The following is a 21,477-nucleotide window of genomic DNA, read 5'->3' as shown; positions in this document are numbered from 1 at the left end:
TAATTCTCTATATAAGCAGATGGAAGCTGGCCGCAACGAGAATAACAGAAAATCAAAATTCTTCAGAATATATTGAGAGAGAAGAAGGAGAGATTTCGGAGGAGAAAACTAAGCGTAGATTGTGACGGAAAGATTCAAGTATCAATAGCTTGAATCGTGTCTGTATCTAGCTTGATAGTTTGTCTGAGTCCATCTCTGTAATAAGCTTTGTTCTTGAGCTTGGGTTGTTCTGTTGGTGATTAATAAAAGTGTTGTGTTGCTCTCCCGTGGACGTAGGCAAATTCATTGTCGAACCACGTAAATACTTGCGTCGTTTAATCGCTTTCGCGTGAGTTGGTTGATTGATCTATGTGCGTTGGTTTTATCTGCTTTCTGGGATTATTGTTCTTATCTGTGTGTTTCATTTGCTTGGTGAATTCTCGATAACCAAATTTCGGATTGATTCATAACATAATTATTTGAATAAACACACATAAACACGTACAATTATCAGTTCTCCAAAAGTTCAAATTGTTGTTCAAACATAGAATCTTGAAAACAGAACTTTACGGAGGAAGGCAAATTACAAGTTTTGGCGCAGTCAAGAAAATGATTATTTCCTATAAAAAAATGATTATTAGTTTGTTTTTTTAAAACAAAATTATAAAAGAAAAATAAATTGGTTATAATTACGTATCCAGCAAATTTGTGATGTCAAATAAGCATAATTATCATTATCTTGACAAATTCAATATATGATTATAATTAGGCATCTTCTTTTCATCAACCTTGCTGACATGTAAAAAGTACTCAATTTTTGTTCAGAATGATTAAAACATTTGTATATTATGGATCATATAAATTTTTTCCTAATCAACAAACCAATTAATTCAGCAACAAAATCCAAGTAACATTTGCACTTGCTAGCTAGTAAGAGTATTCCAAAATACAAAAAAAAAATTTGCAGACAAACCAACAAAACGAACGTGTCCATGCAATCAACAATTCTAGCCAACCGAATTATTAAACAAAAAAAGTAGAGTTGAACAATAAAGTTTTCGACAAAATTGAAGAAATTGGCATCTTGCGCTGGAACTAATGAACTTCGGAGTTTTCATCAGAGGTGTAGGGGTAAAATTTATCAAGAGTCCCTACTCTTTTGGTTTTTAAAATATGTTGAAAAACGAACAAATAGGAGGCATCATTGCAAAAAGAGTTCCCCCAACGATTGCCATTGGAATGCTCCTCCCCATGCTCCTCCCTAAAGAGTACAATGTCATATATATCAGCCGATCGAAATATATACAAATTCAGCACCACTTTTAAATAAATCAAAGGAAAAAAAAATAAGAAAGAAGGGAATTAATGAAGATGAAGTCCGGGCATTGATATTAATCAAGAAATCCTTTGTTGAAAGTACATTTATCGGTAATTAACTATAAATTTGTTCCACATCCTCGCAACACAATCCGTCAAATACTAAATTAACCCCCCGGACATTACTCCTTACGATTAGTTTGTCACACACACACATTGCACAAATATTGTTGATTTGGAGATTAATTAGCATATAAACGTACACAAGAAATCAAACAATGAACCACATAAATGAACATGGAGGAGGAGTGATGAGTATTAATTATTATGCGCATGAAAAATAACAAAATAGGCATAAAACACCACATGAAGAAGGAGAGTTAACTAACATTACATGAATGAATGAATCATGCACCATGTCTAATATCTGTCTATACACGTACGTACACAAAGCCTTGATTAGATTAGATTAGATGAGCTAATTAATCAAGCAATATTTATTTAAACGTACTACACTGGAAGACATGCACACACAAGGTCAAGGATATATTATAATAAAATAATGAATCATCAAATAATTATTAAGATAAATCAATAAAAACAAATTAAATTAAGCATCACCTATGCAACCGAAACCTACAGCACCAGCCACAAAACTACCAACTGTGTGATTAATCAGGTCTTCTTTCTTGCGGTGTTTCTCGAGCAAAAAATTGACCGCAGCGTAGGTTGCAAAAACTGAAGCACTTGTGAGCCCACAATATAATGTCCAATCAACTTTGCTGAGTGAATCGCATAACTACCAATTCGGGTAGAGTGATCAAAGCAAATGCGGAACCAATATATATCCCTGTAGTTAGACAAGAGGCCCCTCTCTCCATTGTTTTCTTCAAAATACGCCCATCATGACTTCCCATTTAATTGCCGGTTGAATTTTTCTGCATATATAAAACATGTATATAAACAACACAACACATTCCTCAAATTCAATTAAAATTAAACTCGGATCGAACATGACAATTAATGTCGTAACAAGCAAAACTACGTGCACATAGAAAATATATATATGTATATTATGTTCAATCGATCGCAAAATTAATTAAAGCAACGTCTATAAGTCCAAAAATTCTGGAAAGCTGAAGCTGTGATTCCATCGACTAGCTACATATCAAAATATGTAATTCGACCCATAAAACTAAAATTTCAAGCAAATACGTACGTACTACAAATCAAATAATTATAGCATTATCAATCAGTATCCAACTTAATTAAAGGGAAATTAGATTCTGCTTCACCCAAATTTAAACCAAAAACGTCATTAAATTTGAAGACGAACCTTAACAGGAAGGAAAATTAGTTGAAATATTACGTACGCTTGCAATGCATGGACTCAAGACTTTCTTCTCTATTTATTTTGAGAGACGTCTGCTTGGAAAACAAGAAAGGGACGTCTGCTTGGAAAATAAAAAAACTTTTTTGTATTACAGGTATTGTTTGCAACTTTTAAAAACAAAAAATTATGAAAATTTTATTAACAATTTAATTTTGATTATGTTAATAAAATCTGAATAATTTTTAAAAGCTACAAACACTACCTTATAAGCTTTTTATTGAGTATATAAACTATTATTATTCACGTTTTATTAATTATAACTATATAATAACTAATATAGGGATAAACTATGAAATCCCGAAACTTAGTCGGCAAGATTACGCTAATATGGAAAGATCTCTTCTTAACTTTTTCCAAGATCTGATGACCGAGATTTTGGACAAAAATCGTGTATTATCAACAACCGAATCCAAGTCTTATGGAATCAGAATTTCCTCTCCCTCAAGACTCGGGATTTAGAGCCGATATTGAGCCTTCTATTTAAGTGCAAGAACCGACTTTTTTTCAGCACTCTTCTCTCGGCAATACATCTCCCGAAAAACTCTCTTAACCTCTCAAGTTTGATCACCATAGTTGCCGGTAATTTTCGAGCCTTAGCCACTGAGGAGTTTCGAACCCGGGCTGCTCAAACTTCGAGTATCGTATCTGCTGAATCTTCGTACCAAGGTAGCTGAAATCTCAAGTTGTTCTCGGCGTGCTTGGTTGAAGGCTTCGTACTCGGTTGGGTCATCGAGAGTCCGTAAGTTTTCTCTTCTCTGCCTAATTTGAAAATCTGGATTAATAAAATAAGGCTCATGGTTCTGCCTTTTCTTCCATTAATCTCGAAGGATAAGGCTAAAGATTTTGAGGAGAAAGAAGACTTGTGATTGGACCACCTTTTCTTCTTGGTCACGTGTAGGAATTGGGAAAGCACTTTGTTTTTGGCTTGAGAGGTATGATAGCTTTGTCCTTTTCCCTTGCCATTTTTCGAAGACCTGTTGTACTAATTAAGTAACTAATCTGCTATTTTATCTCTAATCTCTAAGATTAGTGGATTAGGATTTTGTGGAGAAAGATTGCTTAGAGATCGGTCGGATTTTTGAAGTTCAACTCTAAATTTCTGAGGGTCTTGCTCCTACATTGTTGTCAAAGTTTCACCTGTTAATTACTCAAATAATTTCGGTAAGTGGGCTTATGTTTTAAAATTATATGTATGTTTTACAAAATTCGATCGCTCATGTTAATCGTTGGAATTTTGTTATTTAATATTGTTCATGATTATGATTTGTTGAAAATATGTTTTGACACTGTTATGACTCGAGTTAGGAGTGGAAAGGGAATTTCTGAACCATGTTATGTTATGGCCCTGATACGGTGGGTATAATAACCGTTCTATGACCTCACCCCTTAGAGGGATTACATATAGGGGACTGATCAGTTAGCCACGAATAATGAGATGAATTTCAGTGTCTTGTCAAAAATTATGTTATATCATGTCAAATATGTTATGATGTTGTTTATGCCATGTTATGTTAAGACATGATATGAATGTTTATGATTTGAATTATGCCATGAGTTTTGAAATAAATATATATGTATATTTTGGTATGAACGATCGACCCCCACTTGCTGAGTGTTTCCCAAAACACTCACCCCTTGCTTTTCCCCTTCCAGATGATGAAGAGGACGATTTAGAGGATCGTGAACAAGACATGTTTTGGGGATGGTGATAGAGGAATATTAAGACTAAATTTCGTTATTTTTATTATTGGGATTTTTGCATTAATATTTTGTTATTAAGTTTTTAGACGCTTCCGCATTGGTTTTGTTATTTTGGATTTATCGAGTTGTAAGACAATGTTTTGAAGTTTATTTATGATAATAGACTGGTTTGGTTTATACTGTACTACAAGGCTGGTTGTTTTATAATTTGTATGAATTTGAAACAACGCCGGTGGCACGTCTCGGTCTCGGGGCGTGACATTTTAGTGGTATCAGAGCCGCCAGGTTCATAAATCCGGATGGGATTCCGTACCGAAAAATTTGACGTTGTCAAATTTTGACCAAAGCCCTACGTATCCTGACCCGAAACGATCTTCTGAGTTAAACACATACTTTGTATGATTAATGACGCTTTTAGCCCGAATTCAATCGTTTAAGCCTCCGAAATTGCGTTTTTGCCGTTTTAGGAAAGTTTTCGGACGCTTATAACTTCACCTATAAAATTCGAAATCCAATTTCGCGAATTGTCCCATGACACCCTCGACTTGTAGTTTCTGCCCATAAAGAAATCTCAAAATTTTCCATTTTTGGAAATATTGCCCGAAAATCTTGTTCTATATAAATTCTGCCTGAAATTTCATCAATTTGAATTCTAACTTGAACCCATTCCTCTTTATTCTAGGAAGATGGCTCGCACCAAAGTCACGGCTCGCAAAAACGTTGTTCGAAGCAAGGAGCAAGTTATCGAGTCATTGAGGACTTCACTATATGTGGAGCAATACGAGAAGGAGGAGATGATGGAAGACATGAAGAAGCTAAAGGCGAACAAGAGTGAGATGGAGGAGCATCGGGACCACCTCGAAGCCGACGTCTAAAGACTCGCATATTATCTTGATAAGGAAGAGAAGGAACATGAGGAGACGAAAAAGAAGTTGGAGTCGTCCCTAGCTACCATCACTTTACTCGAAGACCTAAGCAACCAAAGAATGATGGCAACGTTAGAACTCCAACACCAAGTGCAAGTATTGCAAAACTCTGTGCAAGCTCGTGATGAATTTAACGCAGCCCTGCTCGAGCATATCAATCACCTACAACAAGTAGACATGGTGGCAGAAGAGAACCCCGAAATTGTTCCTGCGGAAAATGAAGCCATGGGCGATGGAGAGATTATAGATTAGGCTTTCATCTAGCTTAGTCCTTTTATTCAGCATTGTTTTTGTTTGATTCAGCAAGATACCTTGATGTTTTGAAACTTGGTTTGTTTTGCTTCATTTATCTTCATGACATTTTGAGAATCAATAAAATAACTTTTATTCTTGGGATTATTTATTGATTCATTTTATTCTTCTATTTCCTTTTTTTTTTAAGTATCATGTTTCGAAAAACTCTTAGAACTCCCTTACTGTAGGAAATGGCCGGAGAACTCCCAAGAACATGCAACAACAATCGTGGGGAGAATGCGAATCCACCTCCAAGAATCAATCTAAGCCGAGAAGACCTTGCGGCTATCGCAGCAATAGTAGCAACGACCCTCCAAGGGATGGGAAATACCAATGGCAACGGCAATCCGCCACCTCACCCACCTGCTCAGAACGGAGTCAAATTCCATTATGAATCGCTCCGTAAGAACCGAACTGAAATGTTTAAGGGAGATGCTGACCCAGAAGTGGGAAGAAATTGGATGAAGAAAATGGAGGACCAATTGCGTTTACTTGAAGTCCCTGAAGCACTTAAAGTGGAGGTAACAATTCCTTTTCTGGAGGATAAAGCAAGGAAATGGTGGGAAGCTGTCTCGCCTGCTATGTTAGCTGCCGGAGCAATCATATGGCAACAGTTTCGCACTGCGTTCCTGAAGCAGTATTTTCCAGCTGAGGTTCGAATTCAGAAGCTAAGTGAATTTGAAAATCTCATACAAACTTCAGATATGACAGTGGTGGAGTACACTTCTAAGTTTAATGAGCTCGGATCTTATGCCCCTACCATTATGGGAGATGATGAACTGAAACTGCACCGTTTCAAAAAGGGATTGAATAGCCGAATCCAGTCGGCATTAGCAGTTTTTCAACCTGCCAACTTTGCAGAATTGATGGGAGCAGCTATCCGAGCTGAATCGGATATCAAACGTCGGGAAGACGACTTCAAGAGCAAACGACCTCTGTCTGGTCAATCTTCTGCTATCGGGCCAACACCCAAGCGCCCGAACCAATCTGGTGGATCCTTCAAGGGAACTGCCCCTGCGCCTAATCGACCAATGTTCAAACCATGTCCTACCTGCAATTTTCGACACGAAGGGGAGTGTCGTCGGAAGACTGGCGCTTGTTTTAACTGTGGCAAATTGGGACACCGAATGTCTGATTGTCCTGATCCTATGAAGCCAAGGACCGGGCCGAATGGTAGTGCTACACAGGCCCAACCTAAAGATACAAAGCCCAACGCCCGTGTGTTTGCTATCACACAAGAAGAGGCTGATGACGCGAATGAAGTCGTGGCAGGTACCATTTTAATCAATATTAAGCCTGCATATGTTTTATTTGATTGTGTTGCCACTCATTCGTTTATATCTAAGAGATTTACTAAGAAGATAGGGCTTGTCCATGAGAAACTAACTGAACCACTGAGAGTAGCAACCCCTACTAACAAGATAATTGAGACACTCAAGATACATAGGAAATGTAAGATGTGTGTCTGTGAACAAATCTTTGATGCGGATTTGGTTGAACTCAACATGGTAGAATTTGATGTTATCCTTGGGATGGATTGGTTGTCTAGAAACCATGCAGTGGTTAACTGTCGGGATAAGAATGTTAAACTTCGAACCCCAAACCACAAAGAAATTACATTCCAAGGTAAGATCAAGATGCGAAAACCCCTCTTGTCGGCCTCCCAAGCATGGAAGGCGATAAAAGGTCGCAAAGAAGTTTACCTAGCTATGGTGAGCGAGGTAAAAGAAGAGCCAGAGCTCCAACTAGAAGACCTTCCGATTGTACGAGAGTTTCCGGATGTCTTTCCGGAGGAACTGCCCGGAATGGTTCCAAACCGAGAGATTGAATTTGAAATTCAGCTAGAACCTGGTGCTGCTCCGATTTCGAAAGCTCCTTACCGAATGGCACCAGTGGAACTCAAGGAATTGAAAGAGCAACTGCAAGAGTTGCTGGACAAGAAGCAAATTAGACCGAGTGCATCCCCGTGGGGAGCCCCAGTCTTATTTGTCAAGAAGAAGGATGGAAGCATGAGACTGTGTATAGATTACAGAGAACTCAACAAGATCACAATCAAGAACAAGTATCCTCTTCCAAGGATAGATGACTTGTTCGATCAACTTAAAGGAGCTACTGTTTTCTCCAAACTAGATCTGCGGGCGGGCTATCACCAGTTGAAGGTCAAGGCAGAAGATATTCCGAAGACGGCTTTCCGAACAAGATATGGGCACTACGAATTTTTAGTAATGCCGTTCGGCTTGACAAATTCCCCTGCAGCATTTATGGACCTCATGAACCGAGTGTTCAAATAGTTTCTTGATAGGTTCGTGGTGGTTTTTATTGATGATATCCTCGTATACTCACCTAGTGAAGAGGATCACAAAGAACATCTTCGTATTACACGGCAAACCTTAAGGGAGAATAAACTCTATGCCAAATTCAAGAAGTGTGAATTTTGGTTAAGGAGTGTGGCATTCTTGGGACACATTATCTCAGCAGCCGGAGTCTCAGTGGATCCCAAGAAAGTTGAAGCAATAACAGACTGGCCCAGACCCAAGTCAGTGACCGAAATTCGAAGCTTCCTGGGGTTGGCTGGCTATTATCGAAAATTTGTAGAAGGATTTTCCTCAATAGCTATACCTCTTACAAAACTCACCCAGAAGAACGTAAAGTTCGATTGGAATGAAGACTGTGAAAAGAGTTTCGGGACCTTGAAAGAAAGGTTAGCATCTACACCAGTACTAGTGCTACCTGAGGAAGGAAAATATTTTGCAATTTATAGTGATGCATCAAAGGAAGGTTTGGGATGCGTGCTAATTCAAGAAGAGAGAGTGATCTCCTACGCATCTAGACAATTGAAACCTCATGAGAAAAACTACCCCACTCATGATCTTGAGTTAGCAGCAGTGGTGTTCGCACTGAAAATTTGGAGACATTACCTCTACGGTGCCAAGTGTGAAATTTTCACTGATCACCAAAGTCTCAAATATTTATTCACGCAGAAGGAGCTGAATATGAGACAAAGAAGATGGATCGAACTCTTAAAAGATTATGATCTAATCATAAGCTACCATCCAGGTAAGGCCAATAAAGTGGCTGACGCCTTGAGTCGAAAAGACATGAACAAGAAGATTCTAGCTTCATTAACGGCTCAATCGTGTCTCCGAGAAACAGTCAAATTGATTCAAGAGCTGGATCCGTCGTTGGCTGAGTTCAAGAAACAAATCAAAGAGGGAAAATTACCAGACTTTCAAGTGGATGACAAAGGAGTCCTTTGGATGAAAGGACGTTTGTGGGTACCAGACGTCAATGATCTTCGGAATGAAGTCATGTCTGAAGCACACAAGTCAAAGTTTTCAGTACATCCGGGGAGTACAAAGATGTATAGAGATCTAAAAGGAAATTTTTGGTGGAATGGAATGAAGAAGGATGTCGCAGAATTAGTCTCTAAGTGTCAAGTATGCCAACAGGTTAAAGCAGAACATCAGCGACCTGGAGGGCTACTACAACCATTAAAAATCCCGGAATGGAAATGGGAGCACATTTCCATGGATTTTGTGGTGGGACTCCCTGAATCAAAACAGAGGCATGATGGTATTTGGGTTATCGTAGATAGACTCACAAAATCTGCGCATTTCATACCAGTGCGCATGAAGTATAGTTTGGACAAATTAGCTACGCTATATATGGATAATATAGTTCGGCTACATGGGGTTCCAGTCAGTATCTTGTCAGACAGAGATCCAAGATTTGTATCGCGCTTTTGGAAGAGCTTTCAGCAAGCTATGGGGAGTAAAGTCACACTCAGTACGGCTTATCACCCTCAAACTGATGGCCAAACTGAGAGGACAATCCAAACCCTTGAAGATATTCTGCGGGCATGTGCCCTGGATTTTAGCAGCAATTGGAGCGAACATTTACCTTTAATCGAGTTTGCTTACAACAACAGCTACCATAGCAGCATTGGAATGGCTCCGTATGAAGCGCTGTATGGGAGAAAATGTCGTTCTCCTCTCTATTGGGATGAAGTCGGAGAAAAGGCTGTTATTGGACCCGAAATTATTCAAGAGACAGTGGGAAAGGTTGCAATAATCAAAGAAAAACTTAAAGCTGCACAAGATCGCCAGAAAAGTTGGGCAGACTTAAAAAGGAGACTTTTGGAATTTGAAGTAGGCGAAAAGGCTTACGTCAAACTTTCGCCTATGAAAGGAGTCGTGAGATTTTGCAGAGCTGGAAAATTGAACCCAAGATATGTGGGACCATTTGAGATCCTCGACAAAGTAGGAACATTGGCTTATCGACTAGCTTTACCACCTGCTATGTCAAGGGTTCACAATGTGTTTCATGTTTCACAGCTAAGAAAGTATGTTCCAAACTCAAATCATATTTTAGAAGCTGAGCCACTAGTGACTGATGGTAATCTGAATGAAGAGCTAAAATATGAAGAAGTCCCTATTCGAATAGTGGATACCATGGACCAAGTCCTTAGGCGAAGGACCATTTCTTACGTCAAAGTGCAATGGTCAAATCACACTGAAAGAGAAGCTACTTGGGAGTTGAAAGAAAGGATGCAAGAGAAATATCCCTATTTATTTGAAGAGCAAGTTAATTCAAGTTTCGAGGACGAAACTTCTCATAAGGAGGGAGGGATGTGAAATCCCGAAACTTAGTCGGCAAGATTACGCTAATATGGAAAGATCTCTTCTTAACTTTTTCCAAGATCTGATGACCGAGATTTTGGACAAAAATCGTGTATTATCAGCAACCGAATCCAAGTCTAATGGAATCAGAATTTCCTCTCCCTCAAGACTCGGGATTTAGAGCCGATATTGAGCCTTCTATTTAAGTGCAAGAACCGACTTTTTTTCAGCACTCTTCTCTCGGCAATACATCTCCCGAAAAACTCTCTTAACCTCTCAAGTTTGATCACCATAGTTGCCGGTAATTTTCGAGCCTTAGCCACTGAGGAGTTTCGAACCCGGACTGCTCAAACTTCAAGTATCGTATCTGCTGAATCTTCGTACCAAGGTAGCTGAAATCTCAAGTTGTTCTCGGCGTGCTTGGTTGAAGGCTTCGTACTCGGTTGGGTCATCGAGAGTCCGTAAGTTTTCTCTTCTCTGCCTAATTTGAAAATCTGGATTAATAAAATAAGGCTCATGGTTCTGCCTTTTCTTCCATTAATCTCGAAGGATAAGGCTAAAGATTTTGAGGAGAAAGAAGACTTGTGATTGGACCACCTTTTCTTCTTGGTCACGTGTAGGAATTGGGAAAGCACTTTGTTTTTGGCTTGAGAGGTATGATAGCTTTGTCCTTTTCCCTTGCCATTTTTCGAAGACCTGTTGTACTAATTAAGTAACTAATCTGCCATTTTATCTCTAATCTCTAAGATTAGTGGATTAGGATTTTGTGGAGAAAGATTGCTTAGAGATCGGTCGGATTTTTGAAGTTCAACTCTAAATTTCTGAGGGTCTTGCTCCTACCTTGTTGTCAAAGTTTCACCTGTTAATTACTCAAATAATTTCGGTAAGTGGGCTTATGTTTTAAAATTATATGTATGTTTTACAAAATTCGATCGCTCATGTTAATCGTTGAAATTTTGTTATTTAATATTGTTCATGATTATGATTTGTTGAAAATATGTTTTGACACTGTTATGACTCGAGTTAGGAGTGGAAAGGGAATTTCCTAACCATGTTATGTTATGGCCCTGATACGGTGGGTATAATAACCGTTCTATGACCTCACCCCTTAGAGGGATTACATATAGGGGACTGATCAGTTAGCCACGAATAATGAGATGAATTTCAGTGTCTTGTCAAAAATTATGTTATATCATGTCAAATATGTTATGATGTTGTTTATGCCATGTTATGTTAAGACATGATATGAATGTTTATGATTTGAATTATGCCATGAGTTTTGAAATAAATATATATGTATATTTTGGTATGAACGATCGACCCCCACTTGCTGAGTGTTTCCCAAAACACTCACCCCTTGCTTTTCCCCTTCCAGATGATGAAGAGGACGATTTAGAGGATCGTGAACAAGACATGTTTTGGGGATGGTGATAGAGGAATATTAAGACTAAATTTCGTTATTTTTATTATTGGGATTTTTGCATTAATATTTTGTTATTAAGTTTTTAGACGCTTCCGCATTGGTTTTGTTATTTTGGATTTATCGAGTTGTAAGACAATGTTTTGAAGTTTATTTATGATAATAGACTGGTTTTGTTTATACTGTATTACGAGGCTGGTTGTTTTATAATTTGTATGAATTTGAAACAACGTCGGTGGCACGTCTCGGTCTCGGGGTGTGACATAAACAGTTTTAGTAATTATTGTATAATTATCATATAATACGATTAAGTTGTTGCCATTTTTTATACTATATCTACAATGTCCCTTTAACGCAATATATTTAATTTATACTTGTATAAATGAACACTAGCTTGTTTTTCCTTTATGAAATTATTTTTTTCGTTTTTTAATATCAAATAATTTTTAAGAAATATGATTTTTTATGATCTTTTTTTTAAAAATAATAATAATAATAATAATAATAAACATAATTTATATCGAAATAATTTAAATTATAAGTATTTTAGGTTGATGTCATATATAATATTCGTTATTAGACACAGCCAGTACTTATAATAATTCTATTATTATATAAAATTTTGATTTTTAAATAATGGTCAAATATCTAATATTAGATGTATATTATTAAAAAAAATCAAATCTTATTTGAATTTCTATAGAATCACATGACCATATCCAATTCTAATATTGAAATTATTTGACTTTCAAATAATTATCAAATATCTCAAAATTGTCTAAAATAGTTATGATATCGATTTCTTTCCAAAATAAATTATATTTGTAATCAAATTACAAATATAAAATATACTCTCTTTATTAAATTTTTTTTATTATTTAATCAATTTGTGAGAATTAATAATTAATCTATATATTAATTATTTAAGAGTATCAATCTTGATTGCGTGAAGATCGTTTGGGATTTGGATCTTCTGCTCTTCAAGGAAAATAGCATCTCGTGTTGTCTTGTTTTTTTGTTTTTAATTGAGATGTTCGCGTGAACATCTCACAAGATGCTCGCGTGAATATCTCAATTGAAAAAAATAAAAAATAAAGATTGCAATGAAACGACGTCGTTTCACTCCACAGCACGGGATGCTGTTATTTTTTAACAGCAGAGGATCCTGGCCCGATGATTTGGGGACCATGGACTCATAATCTCAAGTTCAAATAAATTTAGACAAAATTAATTAAATCTTTTTAATAAATTATCTAATTTATTACACCACTAAAATTGTGGGCTTTAACTTCATCAATATTTACTTCAACATTTATTAATTACGAAGTAATATGTAACAATCAACTTTCGTTATTAATAATATTGGCAAAGTAAACGTGCACATTTTACTTCAGAGTTTACAAAACTCGGGCTTCACTATTAATTTAGTTACTTCTGTATATTATATATTTGATGAAGTAAAAATATGAACAGTACTAATCTCCCTTTCACCCTTCATTTCTTTCTAACTTTTTATCTGTAAAAAAATCCAGTTCTCTCGTGCCGACATCTTGTGGTCGGATGCCAGGATTTTTCGGAAACGGAAGTCGGCATTCGTTAGTGGAGTCGGAGTTTGATGCCAAGGTGTTCCGCCACAATTACTTGACTAGGAGCAAGAGATTTTGCGTTGATTCCTGCTTTTGGAGTATCATTTCACGCGACACCATAAAAAAAATTTAAAGAACAATTTTACTGTGAAGTTTGCTTACGCCTATGGATTTTGCTGGCATGGGGAGTTGAGCGAGCTGTACAGATTGCATATGAAGCTAGAACGAGAATTAATAATGAAATGTAACTATCAATGCTTGAATAGTTTTATATATATATTCGGAGTCCGTTGTTAATTTGATTTGCTTGGTCTCAAGTATGTTATATATATATATATATATGCGAGCATGATTTTCTTTTTGTGTCGCACAATTACTTGTCACGTTGTCCATTACTTGACGTACAAATATTGAGAGAATTAATACGTGCTTTCGTGCGTACTACAATCAATGTGACCATAATGAACTCTATATGATCAATGAGGATAAAAATGGTCATGTTTCTAGCATTTATATATATTATGACCAAGGATGTGGTAGATTATTGGGATCTTATGATGACATGTATGTTCAATATATATCAAGATTAATTGTTTCTCTTACATTTTTATTCCACTTCTGCTGCAACATTGATGCAAAATTAAAGGCCTTTTTCTTCTTTTTTATATTTTATTTGTTATTTTTTATATCTGGATATCATGTGCCGATTATATTGATTTTTTATTATTTGCTTCTTTTTTTTTCAACAGGATTGGTTGCATTTTACTTTCTGTAGGACATGATAAATTTCAAGGAGAAGCATTTCATACTTTGAACTATGTTGTAAACCAGTCAAAGTACACTAAAAATGTTTTTGTCAATGGAAAAAACTGTCAGCAGAGCCCAGATTTTCCTTCTTCAAGATGTCAAGGATGATGATATCGACACCAGTAAATTAATGTAGACTTAAACAGTGAGGCAGATCCTATGTCGGGTGATTCTATGCTATACCGGGTGAGATACACTCTTTTTGTGTTTTTTATTAAGATGTTCGCGTGAATATCTTGCTGAAAAAAATCATGTGGATCCCGCCTGTAATTTTTTTGTCATTTAGCATGATATTTTTTGTCATTTAGGGAGATGTTCGCACAAACATCTCAAAAAAATTAGGGAGTGTTTCACCCGGTGTAGCATAGAATCACCCATGTGGCGGACAAATTTCATCTTTAACCAGTGAAATCAAATGTTTGTGTGCGAAATTTGCTGGATTACAGAATAGCATTGCAGTAACTTTTTACAAAAATAGTCACTCTTGAAGTGAAATGTCTACTGGTTCTTTAAAAGACGAAAGGTTGACACATTTTCATCATTAGAAATTTATTTTTTAACAGCTTTCCTGGTCCTTTCATGTCTTGAATTTTTTTTTTTTATCACTACAAAATAATTTTGTGTAAATCGAATAAAGGATCTAGTTTAATTACAATAACTTCACAAGTTCTTTTATAACTAAAGATGCAAAATAAACTTGCCTTTTAATCAGGACTTGCCCAATTTGGTTTTAATGACTAAAAATCTAATATGGAAATTAGAATCAATATCAAAATTCTTTGGACGATTGAATTCGTGTATGCAATCTACTCCTCCGGAATTAAGGTTGCGCTTGGATAGAAATATTTCAAATCAATGGATTGAGATTATTATTTTATTGTTAACAATGAAATATAAAAAAATCTTAAATTCACAATTTAATTATTTACACATTACTTAGGGAATGTTTGCAATCACTAAAAAAAAGTGATTGTTAGCTTTTGACTTAAAAAAAATCATTTTTGTGTGTTTCTTAAACCTAGATTATGTGTTAGCTTATGTTTAACTTAATTGAAATCCAAAAGCTAGTCATGTGGTGATTATGATTCTCCAAAAGTAATTTTAATAAGAAGGTCATTGTTAAAATAACTTTAATCACTTATTTATCAAAAACTACCAAACTTTGATTTTTAGCTTTTCACATTTGTTTCCAAACACCATCAATTTTTGATTTTTCTTAAATTTTTTATAATCTATAAATTAATCACTTCTACAAAATCATAATCTATTGCAAGCACTCCCTTAGATTGATTAAAATGGATTTCAAATTACCACTTTATTGGATGAACTTAAAATACATCATAACTATCAAGAATAATCAAACAAACATGAAAGAAGTGAATTTGATGTTTATGGTGTTCCTTCTCTAAACAACAAAATTGCATTTCAAATTCATGGATTTGAAATATTTCAATCCAAGCGCAACCTAGTTCCACGATATTTCTCACCAATCTTTGAATCAATCGACACACAAAAATGTGGGCTACCTTTTTTTAATTTTCTCACAAAATTTTTTACTAAAAGTTTTCACAAAAATTCAAATCTGACAAGAGAGAATGAGACGTGAATGTGTGAGAACAAAAAAAAAAAACATTTTTTTTCTCCGAAAAATTGGATTGATCGAAAAATTTCTAATTTGACTAGAGGGAATGAGCCGTGCATGTGTGAAAAACAATTTTTTTCTCTGAAAAATTTGACCGATCGATTTGCAAGGGAAAAGACCGTATTTATATATCAAATCTTTCAATATTTGAAAAAATGTTTTTTAAAAAAAAAAAAAAAAAAAGAAGTCCCAACTGATTGGGGATTTATGTGACTTTGAATTTCAAATTTTGTAACCAAATTTAAAAACCCAAAAATGGTTCTCGAGAATCTAGAAACAAAAACTAATTGAAATTTTTTTTTTTTTTGGAGAGAAAACTAATTGAAATTTTTTATTTTTAAATAATGGTCAAATATCTAATATTTGACGTATATTATTAAAAAAAATCAAATCTTGTTTGAATTTCTATATAATCAGATAACCCTATCCAATTTTAATATTGAAATTATTTGACTTTCAATGATAAGATATCTCAAAAGTATCTAAAATAATTATTTTATCTATTTCCAAAATAAACTATATTTTTTATAATCACATTACTAATATAAAATATACAATCTTTATTAAATAATACACAATTTTATTATTTAATCAATTTGTGAGAATTAATAATTAATCATATTAATTATTTAAGAATATCCATCGTGATTGCGCGAAGTTGGTTTGGGGACCATGGACCCATAATCTCAAGCTCCAATAAATTTAGAGAAAATGAATTAAAGCTCTTTAATTAATTATCTAATTTTTTAGTTCCAAGGTTACTCTACTAAAAATTCGAAACTTCACTCTTGAGAAATTTGTAACGTGATTACCCAAAAGATTTGAATAATCCATCGATATAATCATTACATGTTAATCAATCCTTCGTTTATGGTTTACAAATAAATCTGGATGAAATTATCATTTTACACATCTGTTTGTATCTAAACTTCAAGTATCATTGTTCCACTCGTGAACTGTTCCATAATCTAATTATGAATTAGCGCGCTCAAACTGTTCATTGCTAGAATCAATATTCAAGGGAACCCTTTTAGCATCTTTTTGAAAGTTACGAATTCCGTGTCTGTAAATTATATTCACAGCTGAATGTGTTAATGAGTCTCCAAAATGTAATTATTAAGTCTTTTACTAAAATAGATTTTAACGAACAAATCAAGAGACTCCGTTAACACAAACAAGAAGTCTATGATTACTCAAGATTTAGATTGATCTACATAAGAGCATCTTAATGATGTTGATTAATGTCTTTATAACAGTACTTAAACAAACTCTAAAATCACATCTGGTTGTTGTCATATATAATCAAATAATATAAAATCATCTGCTTAATGTCATCACACTGACAGTCCGGATAAAACTTTCATATTCAAAATTAATATCAGTGGACTGCATTAATGATTGTCAATTAAACATCCATACTTTAATCAATCATGGACATTTTAAATTTGCTATCTATGATTTTAATCCTCATGTATATAACAATTTTATATACTAAAATCATAGTAACTATAATATATTATGAATTTTATATAGATATATATTTTTAAGCAAAATAGCATAAACAATCAAACAAATAATTCTTTTATTTAAAACTAGTAAAAAAAGTGTGTGTATAAGAGAAATTTTTTTTAAAGCAAATCATGGAGTTAGTGAGAAGTTTTTAGTGAAATATTTGGTAAAAAAGGATAATTTTGGAATAACTTACTTTAGTGTCCTTAAGGTAGTTACTATAACATACTCATCTTTTATAATATAGAATAGATTAATTAACAACAAATATATGTTTAATGAGCACATTTTCAACAATATATATATATATATATATATATATATATATATATATATATATATATATATATTTGTTTCCCACCACACTAGTGTGCTGGAAAACCATGGGTGCCGGCTTGATGTTCGCGCGAACATCAAGCTCGGGTTTAGTTTTTTAAAAAAATAATAATTTGAGATGTTCGCGTGAAATATCTTTTATATATATATATATATATATATATATATAACTTTGATCCCTTGCGCCCTATGGTGCAGGAAAACTGTGTGCGACCACTAAAACCCGGTGGTGGGTTTTAGTGGTGCAAAAAAAAAAACAAAAATCACTAAAACCCACTACCGGGTTTTAGTGGTCACACTAAAATTTCCAGCACCCAGGAAATCGGATCTGTATGTATATATATATATATATATGTATATATATATATATATATATATATATATATATATACCCTATATTTGTTTTTGTCCGTGTCATTTACAATAATTGCCACATCATATGGTTTCATCGTGGATTAATGGTTTATCCTGATTCGAACAAAATCTTCGTGACCTGCTGCAATAAAGAATTTATAATATCATGCAAGTTGGTAATGAATTGAAAGATATTTATAAAATAATTACTTTTGATTTGATTGATAGATTATAGTTGATTTGATATGATTGATTAAATTTTATATAAAAATTATAAATTACTATTTTATTTCTTTAAAAAATAAATAAAATATAAATAATATTATTTATAGGGTGTAATATAGTAATTTAAATTGAATGATTTGATTGGTGTATGATAAATAAATAATGATTTGATTGATATAAAATTATAATTAATAGATGGATAAATAATATGATAAATAGAACGTATGATTAGAAAGGATAAATTTGTACATGGATTATTAATAAGGCTACCAAACATAGCCATAGAACTCAAACCAAACACTGGATGGAATAAAGAACTGTGTGGGATTAATTTGTGAAGTAATTAAGTTCATTATTTGAATAAACACACATAAACACGTACAATGAGCAGTTCTACTAAAGTTCAAATTGTTGTTCAAATATAGAATCTTGAAAACAGAACTTTACGGAGCCAATCACAAGTTTTGGCACAGTCAAGAAAATGATTATTAGTTTGTTTTTTAAAAAAAAATAAAAAAGAAAAAGAAAAATGGTTATAATTACGTATCCAGCAAATTTGTAATGCCAAGAAGCATAATTATCATTATATTGACAAATTCAATATATGATTATAATTAGGCATCTTCTGTTCATCAACATTGCGGATATGTAAAAGGTACTCCCTTTTTGTTAAGATAAAATAAAGTAAACCTTAACTTAATTATAAGGACATTTGTTCATTAACATAAAATAAAGTATTAATAAAATTCTTCACAATTCTTAAAAAGGTTAAAGTCTCATTTCACTTGTATGCTAGCAATTTTAGCACGAATTATGTATAGCTAATGTATTTAGTTATTATAATTAGAAGTATTAAATATTTGTATATTATGGATCAGATAAATTAACTTTTTCCTAATCAACGAACTTGTTAATTCAGCAACAAAATCCAAGGCACATTAATTTGCACTTGCTAGTAAGTGCATTCCAAAATACAAAAGAAAATTTGCAGTTTTCCGTGCATTTTTCCGACTTCAAACCAACAAAACGAACATGTCCATGTAATCAACAATTCTAGCTAACCGAATTAAACAAAAAAGTAGAGATGAACAATCAAGTTTTCGACAAAATTGAAGAAATTTGCATCTTGCGCTGGAACTAATGAACATCGGAGTTTTCGTCGGAGGTGTAGGGATAAAATTTATCCAAAGTGTCTACTTTTTTAGTTTTTGATATTGAAGTACGAATAAATAGGAGGCATCATTGCGTAAAGAGTTCCCCCAGCAATTACCATTGGAATGCTCCTTCCAGCGATTGCCTTTGGAATGATGTTCGCTACAGAGTACAATGTTACATATATCAGCCGAAATAAATACAAATTCAACATCACTTTTAAATAAATCAAAGGAAAAAAAAGAAAAAGAAAAAGAAAAAAGAAGGGAATTAATGAAGATAAAGTCCGGGCATCGATATTCAAGAAATCCTTTGTTGAAGTACATTCGTCGATAAATATAAATTTGTTCCACATCCTCGCAAACAAAGCCTTAAAATTAATACTAAATTAACCCCGGACATTACTCCTTACAAATTACCACCCACACACATACACATTGCACAAATATTGTTGATTTGAAGCTATAGCCATGCCCCCTAATTCCTTGCACACTACAATGAACCATATACATAAATGAACATGGAGGACTGGTCACCAGCTAGAAGATCAGTATTAATTATTATTCACATGAAGAAGGAGAGTTAACTAACATGAATGAATGAATGAATCACCATGTCTATACATACACGTACACGAATCCAATATTTATTTAAGCACTCGAATTAAGAATCTCACACACAATTCATTCATATATACAATTAATCATCAACTAATTATTAAGATAAATCAATAAAAACAAATAATTAAAGCATCACCTGCGTAACCGTAACCGAAACATGCAGCACCAGTCACAAATCCACCAACTGCGGGATTAATCAAGTCATTTTTCTTGCGGTATTTCTCGAGTGACAGACTAACCCCAGCGAAGGTTGCAGTTACTGCAGCACCTATCAACCCAAAACGTCCCATCAACTTTGCTGAGTGAATCGCACAACGACCAATTCCTCCCTCAACAAGGGGCAGAGTCATCAAAGCAAATCCGGAACCACAAAATATCCCATTAGCTAGACCCGGGGTCGCCAGCTCCATCGTTGTCTTCAAAATAGGCCGATATTCCATAACCGCAATTTCTACATAAAAACATATAATATAACTACACAACTCACTCCTCAAATTCAATTAAAACTTGGATATATCAATCGAACATGACATATATTAATGTCGTAACAAGCAAACTACCACATCGAAAATATATATGTATATGTGTTCAATCGATCGCAAAATTAATTAAAGCAAAACGTCTATAAGTCAAAAAATACTGAAAAACTGAAGTTGTGATAAACTTTAATTACTACATATCAAAATAATTAATTCGAGCCATAAAACTAAAATTTGAAGCAGATACGTACACCAAATAAAATAGCATTATCAATCAGTATCCAAAGGGAAATTAGATTCTGCTTCACCCAAATTTAAACCTAATCAAAGCGTCATTAAATTTGAAGACGAACCTTAAAAAAAAAGGAAGGAAAGTAGTTGAAAGACGCTTGCTTGGACTCCTGAGACTTTCTTCTCCTTTTATTTGAGGGACTTGCTTGGAAAATAAGAAAGGTTTTCCGCCGCCCACTTACAAGCTTTTCTTGTTTTCAATTGGAAGCTTTTATTGATTATTAAACTAATATTATTTATTAATTATTATTAGAACTATATAATTAGTGGTAGATAATTTTAGTAAATATTGTATGATTATCATAATACGATTATGTTGTTATCACTTTTTATATTATCTTTACGATATTATAATATATCTACGATACCCCTTTAACGCAATATATTTAATTTACTTCTATAAATGAACACTTGTTTTTCATTTATGAAATTATTGTTTTGGTTTTTTAATATCAAATAATTTTTTAGAAAAATGATTTTTTTATGTTCCTTTTTTTTAAAAAAATAATAATAAACATAATTTATATCGAAATAATTTAAAATATAAGTATTTTAGGTTGATGTCATATATAATATTCGTGTATGTTATTAGACACAGCCAGTACTAATAAGATTATATAAAATTTTGATTTTTAAAGAGACATTTTTTTTAAAAGGCCTCTCATAAAATGCCATAATCAATTTTTCTCTTACCTCTACTTATTTTATCAAACTAGGCTTTTAATTATGTTAAGTTCCAAATACATCCTTAATTTATTTTCCCATCACTCTTTTCTTATTAGATTTTCTCACAATCTTATAGGATTTCCCTCTCAAAGTATTTTTCT

General features: G+C 33.8%; 2 protein-coding genes across 10 annotated transcripts; one reads left to right on the top strand and one right to left on the bottom strand.

Annotated features, from left to right (window-relative positions):
* Positions 1-2,281: 2,281 nt before the first annotated feature.
* Positions 2,282-11,829, top strand: LOC140892720 (uncharacterized). 8 transcript variants are annotated; one of them, XM_073301692.1, is made up of 7 exons: positions 2,282-3,428; positions 3,517-3,621; positions 3,720-3,850; positions 4,343-10,690; positions 10,779-10,883; positions 10,977-11,112; positions 11,605-11,829. In XM_073301692.1, the coding sequence occupies exon 4, from the start codon at positions 5,802-5,804 to the stop codon at positions 7,899-7,901; it is 2,100 nt and encodes a 699-aa protein (XP_073157793.1). In that variant the 5' UTR covers positions 2,282-3,428; positions 3,517-3,621; positions 3,720-3,850; positions 4,343-5,801; the 3' UTR covers positions 7,902-10,690; positions 10,779-10,883; positions 10,977-11,112; positions 11,605-11,829. The 8 variants fall into 8 exon arrangements, with proteins under 8 accessions (XP_073157793.1, XP_073157787.1, XP_073157789.1 ...); XM_073301686.1 differs by having other exon boundaries at positions 3,715-3,850; XM_073301688.1 differs by having other exon boundaries at positions 2,282-3,621.
* Positions 11,830-19,043: 7,214 nt separating this feature from the next.
* On the bottom strand, positions 19,044-20,818 carry LOC140886067 (outer envelope pore protein 16-3, chloroplastic/mitochondrial-like). Of its 2 annotated transcripts, none has more exons than XM_073292571.1 (3): positions 20,713-20,818; positions 20,017-20,331; positions 19,044-19,422 (listed from the first exon to the last, which is right to left on the bottom strand). In XM_073292571.1, exons 2-3 carry the CDS (start codon positions 20,318-20,320, stop codon positions 19,310-19,312), a joined length of 417 nt encoding a protein of 138 aa, XP_073148672.1. In that variant the 5' UTR covers positions 20,321-20,331; positions 20,713-20,818; the 3' UTR covers positions 19,044-19,309. The 2 variants fall into 2 exon arrangements, with proteins under 2 accessions (XP_073148672.1, XP_073148673.1); XM_073292572.1 differs by having other exon boundaries at positions 20,709-20,748.
* Positions 20,819-21,477: the final 659 nt, after the last annotated feature.

The sequence above is a fragment of the Henckelia pumila genome, chromosome 3 (genome assembly GCF_033568475.1).
Source record: "Henckelia pumila isolate YLH828 chromosome 3, ASM3356847v2, whole genome shotgun sequence".
Lineage (NCBI taxonomy): Eukaryota > Viridiplantae > Streptophyta > Magnoliopsida > Lamiales > Gesneriaceae > Henckelia > Henckelia pumila.
This window is presented reverse-complemented; position numbering and strand designations above follow the sequence as displayed.

Bases quoted from the DNA above. Each gene is read 5' to 3' on its own strand.
- LOC140892720 (XM_073301692.1), top strand. From the start codon at position 5,802: ATGGCCGGAGAACTCCCAAGAACATGCAACAACAATCGTGGGGAGAAT.
- LOC140886067 (XM_073292571.1), bottom strand. From the start codon at position 20,320: ATGGAATATCGGCCTATTTTGAAGACAACGATGGAGCTGGCGACCCCG. The intron at 19,423-20,016 runs GTGATGCTTTAA...TGTACTCTGTAG, and splicing joins TTTCGGTTACGGTTACGCAG to CGAACATCATTCCAAAGGCA.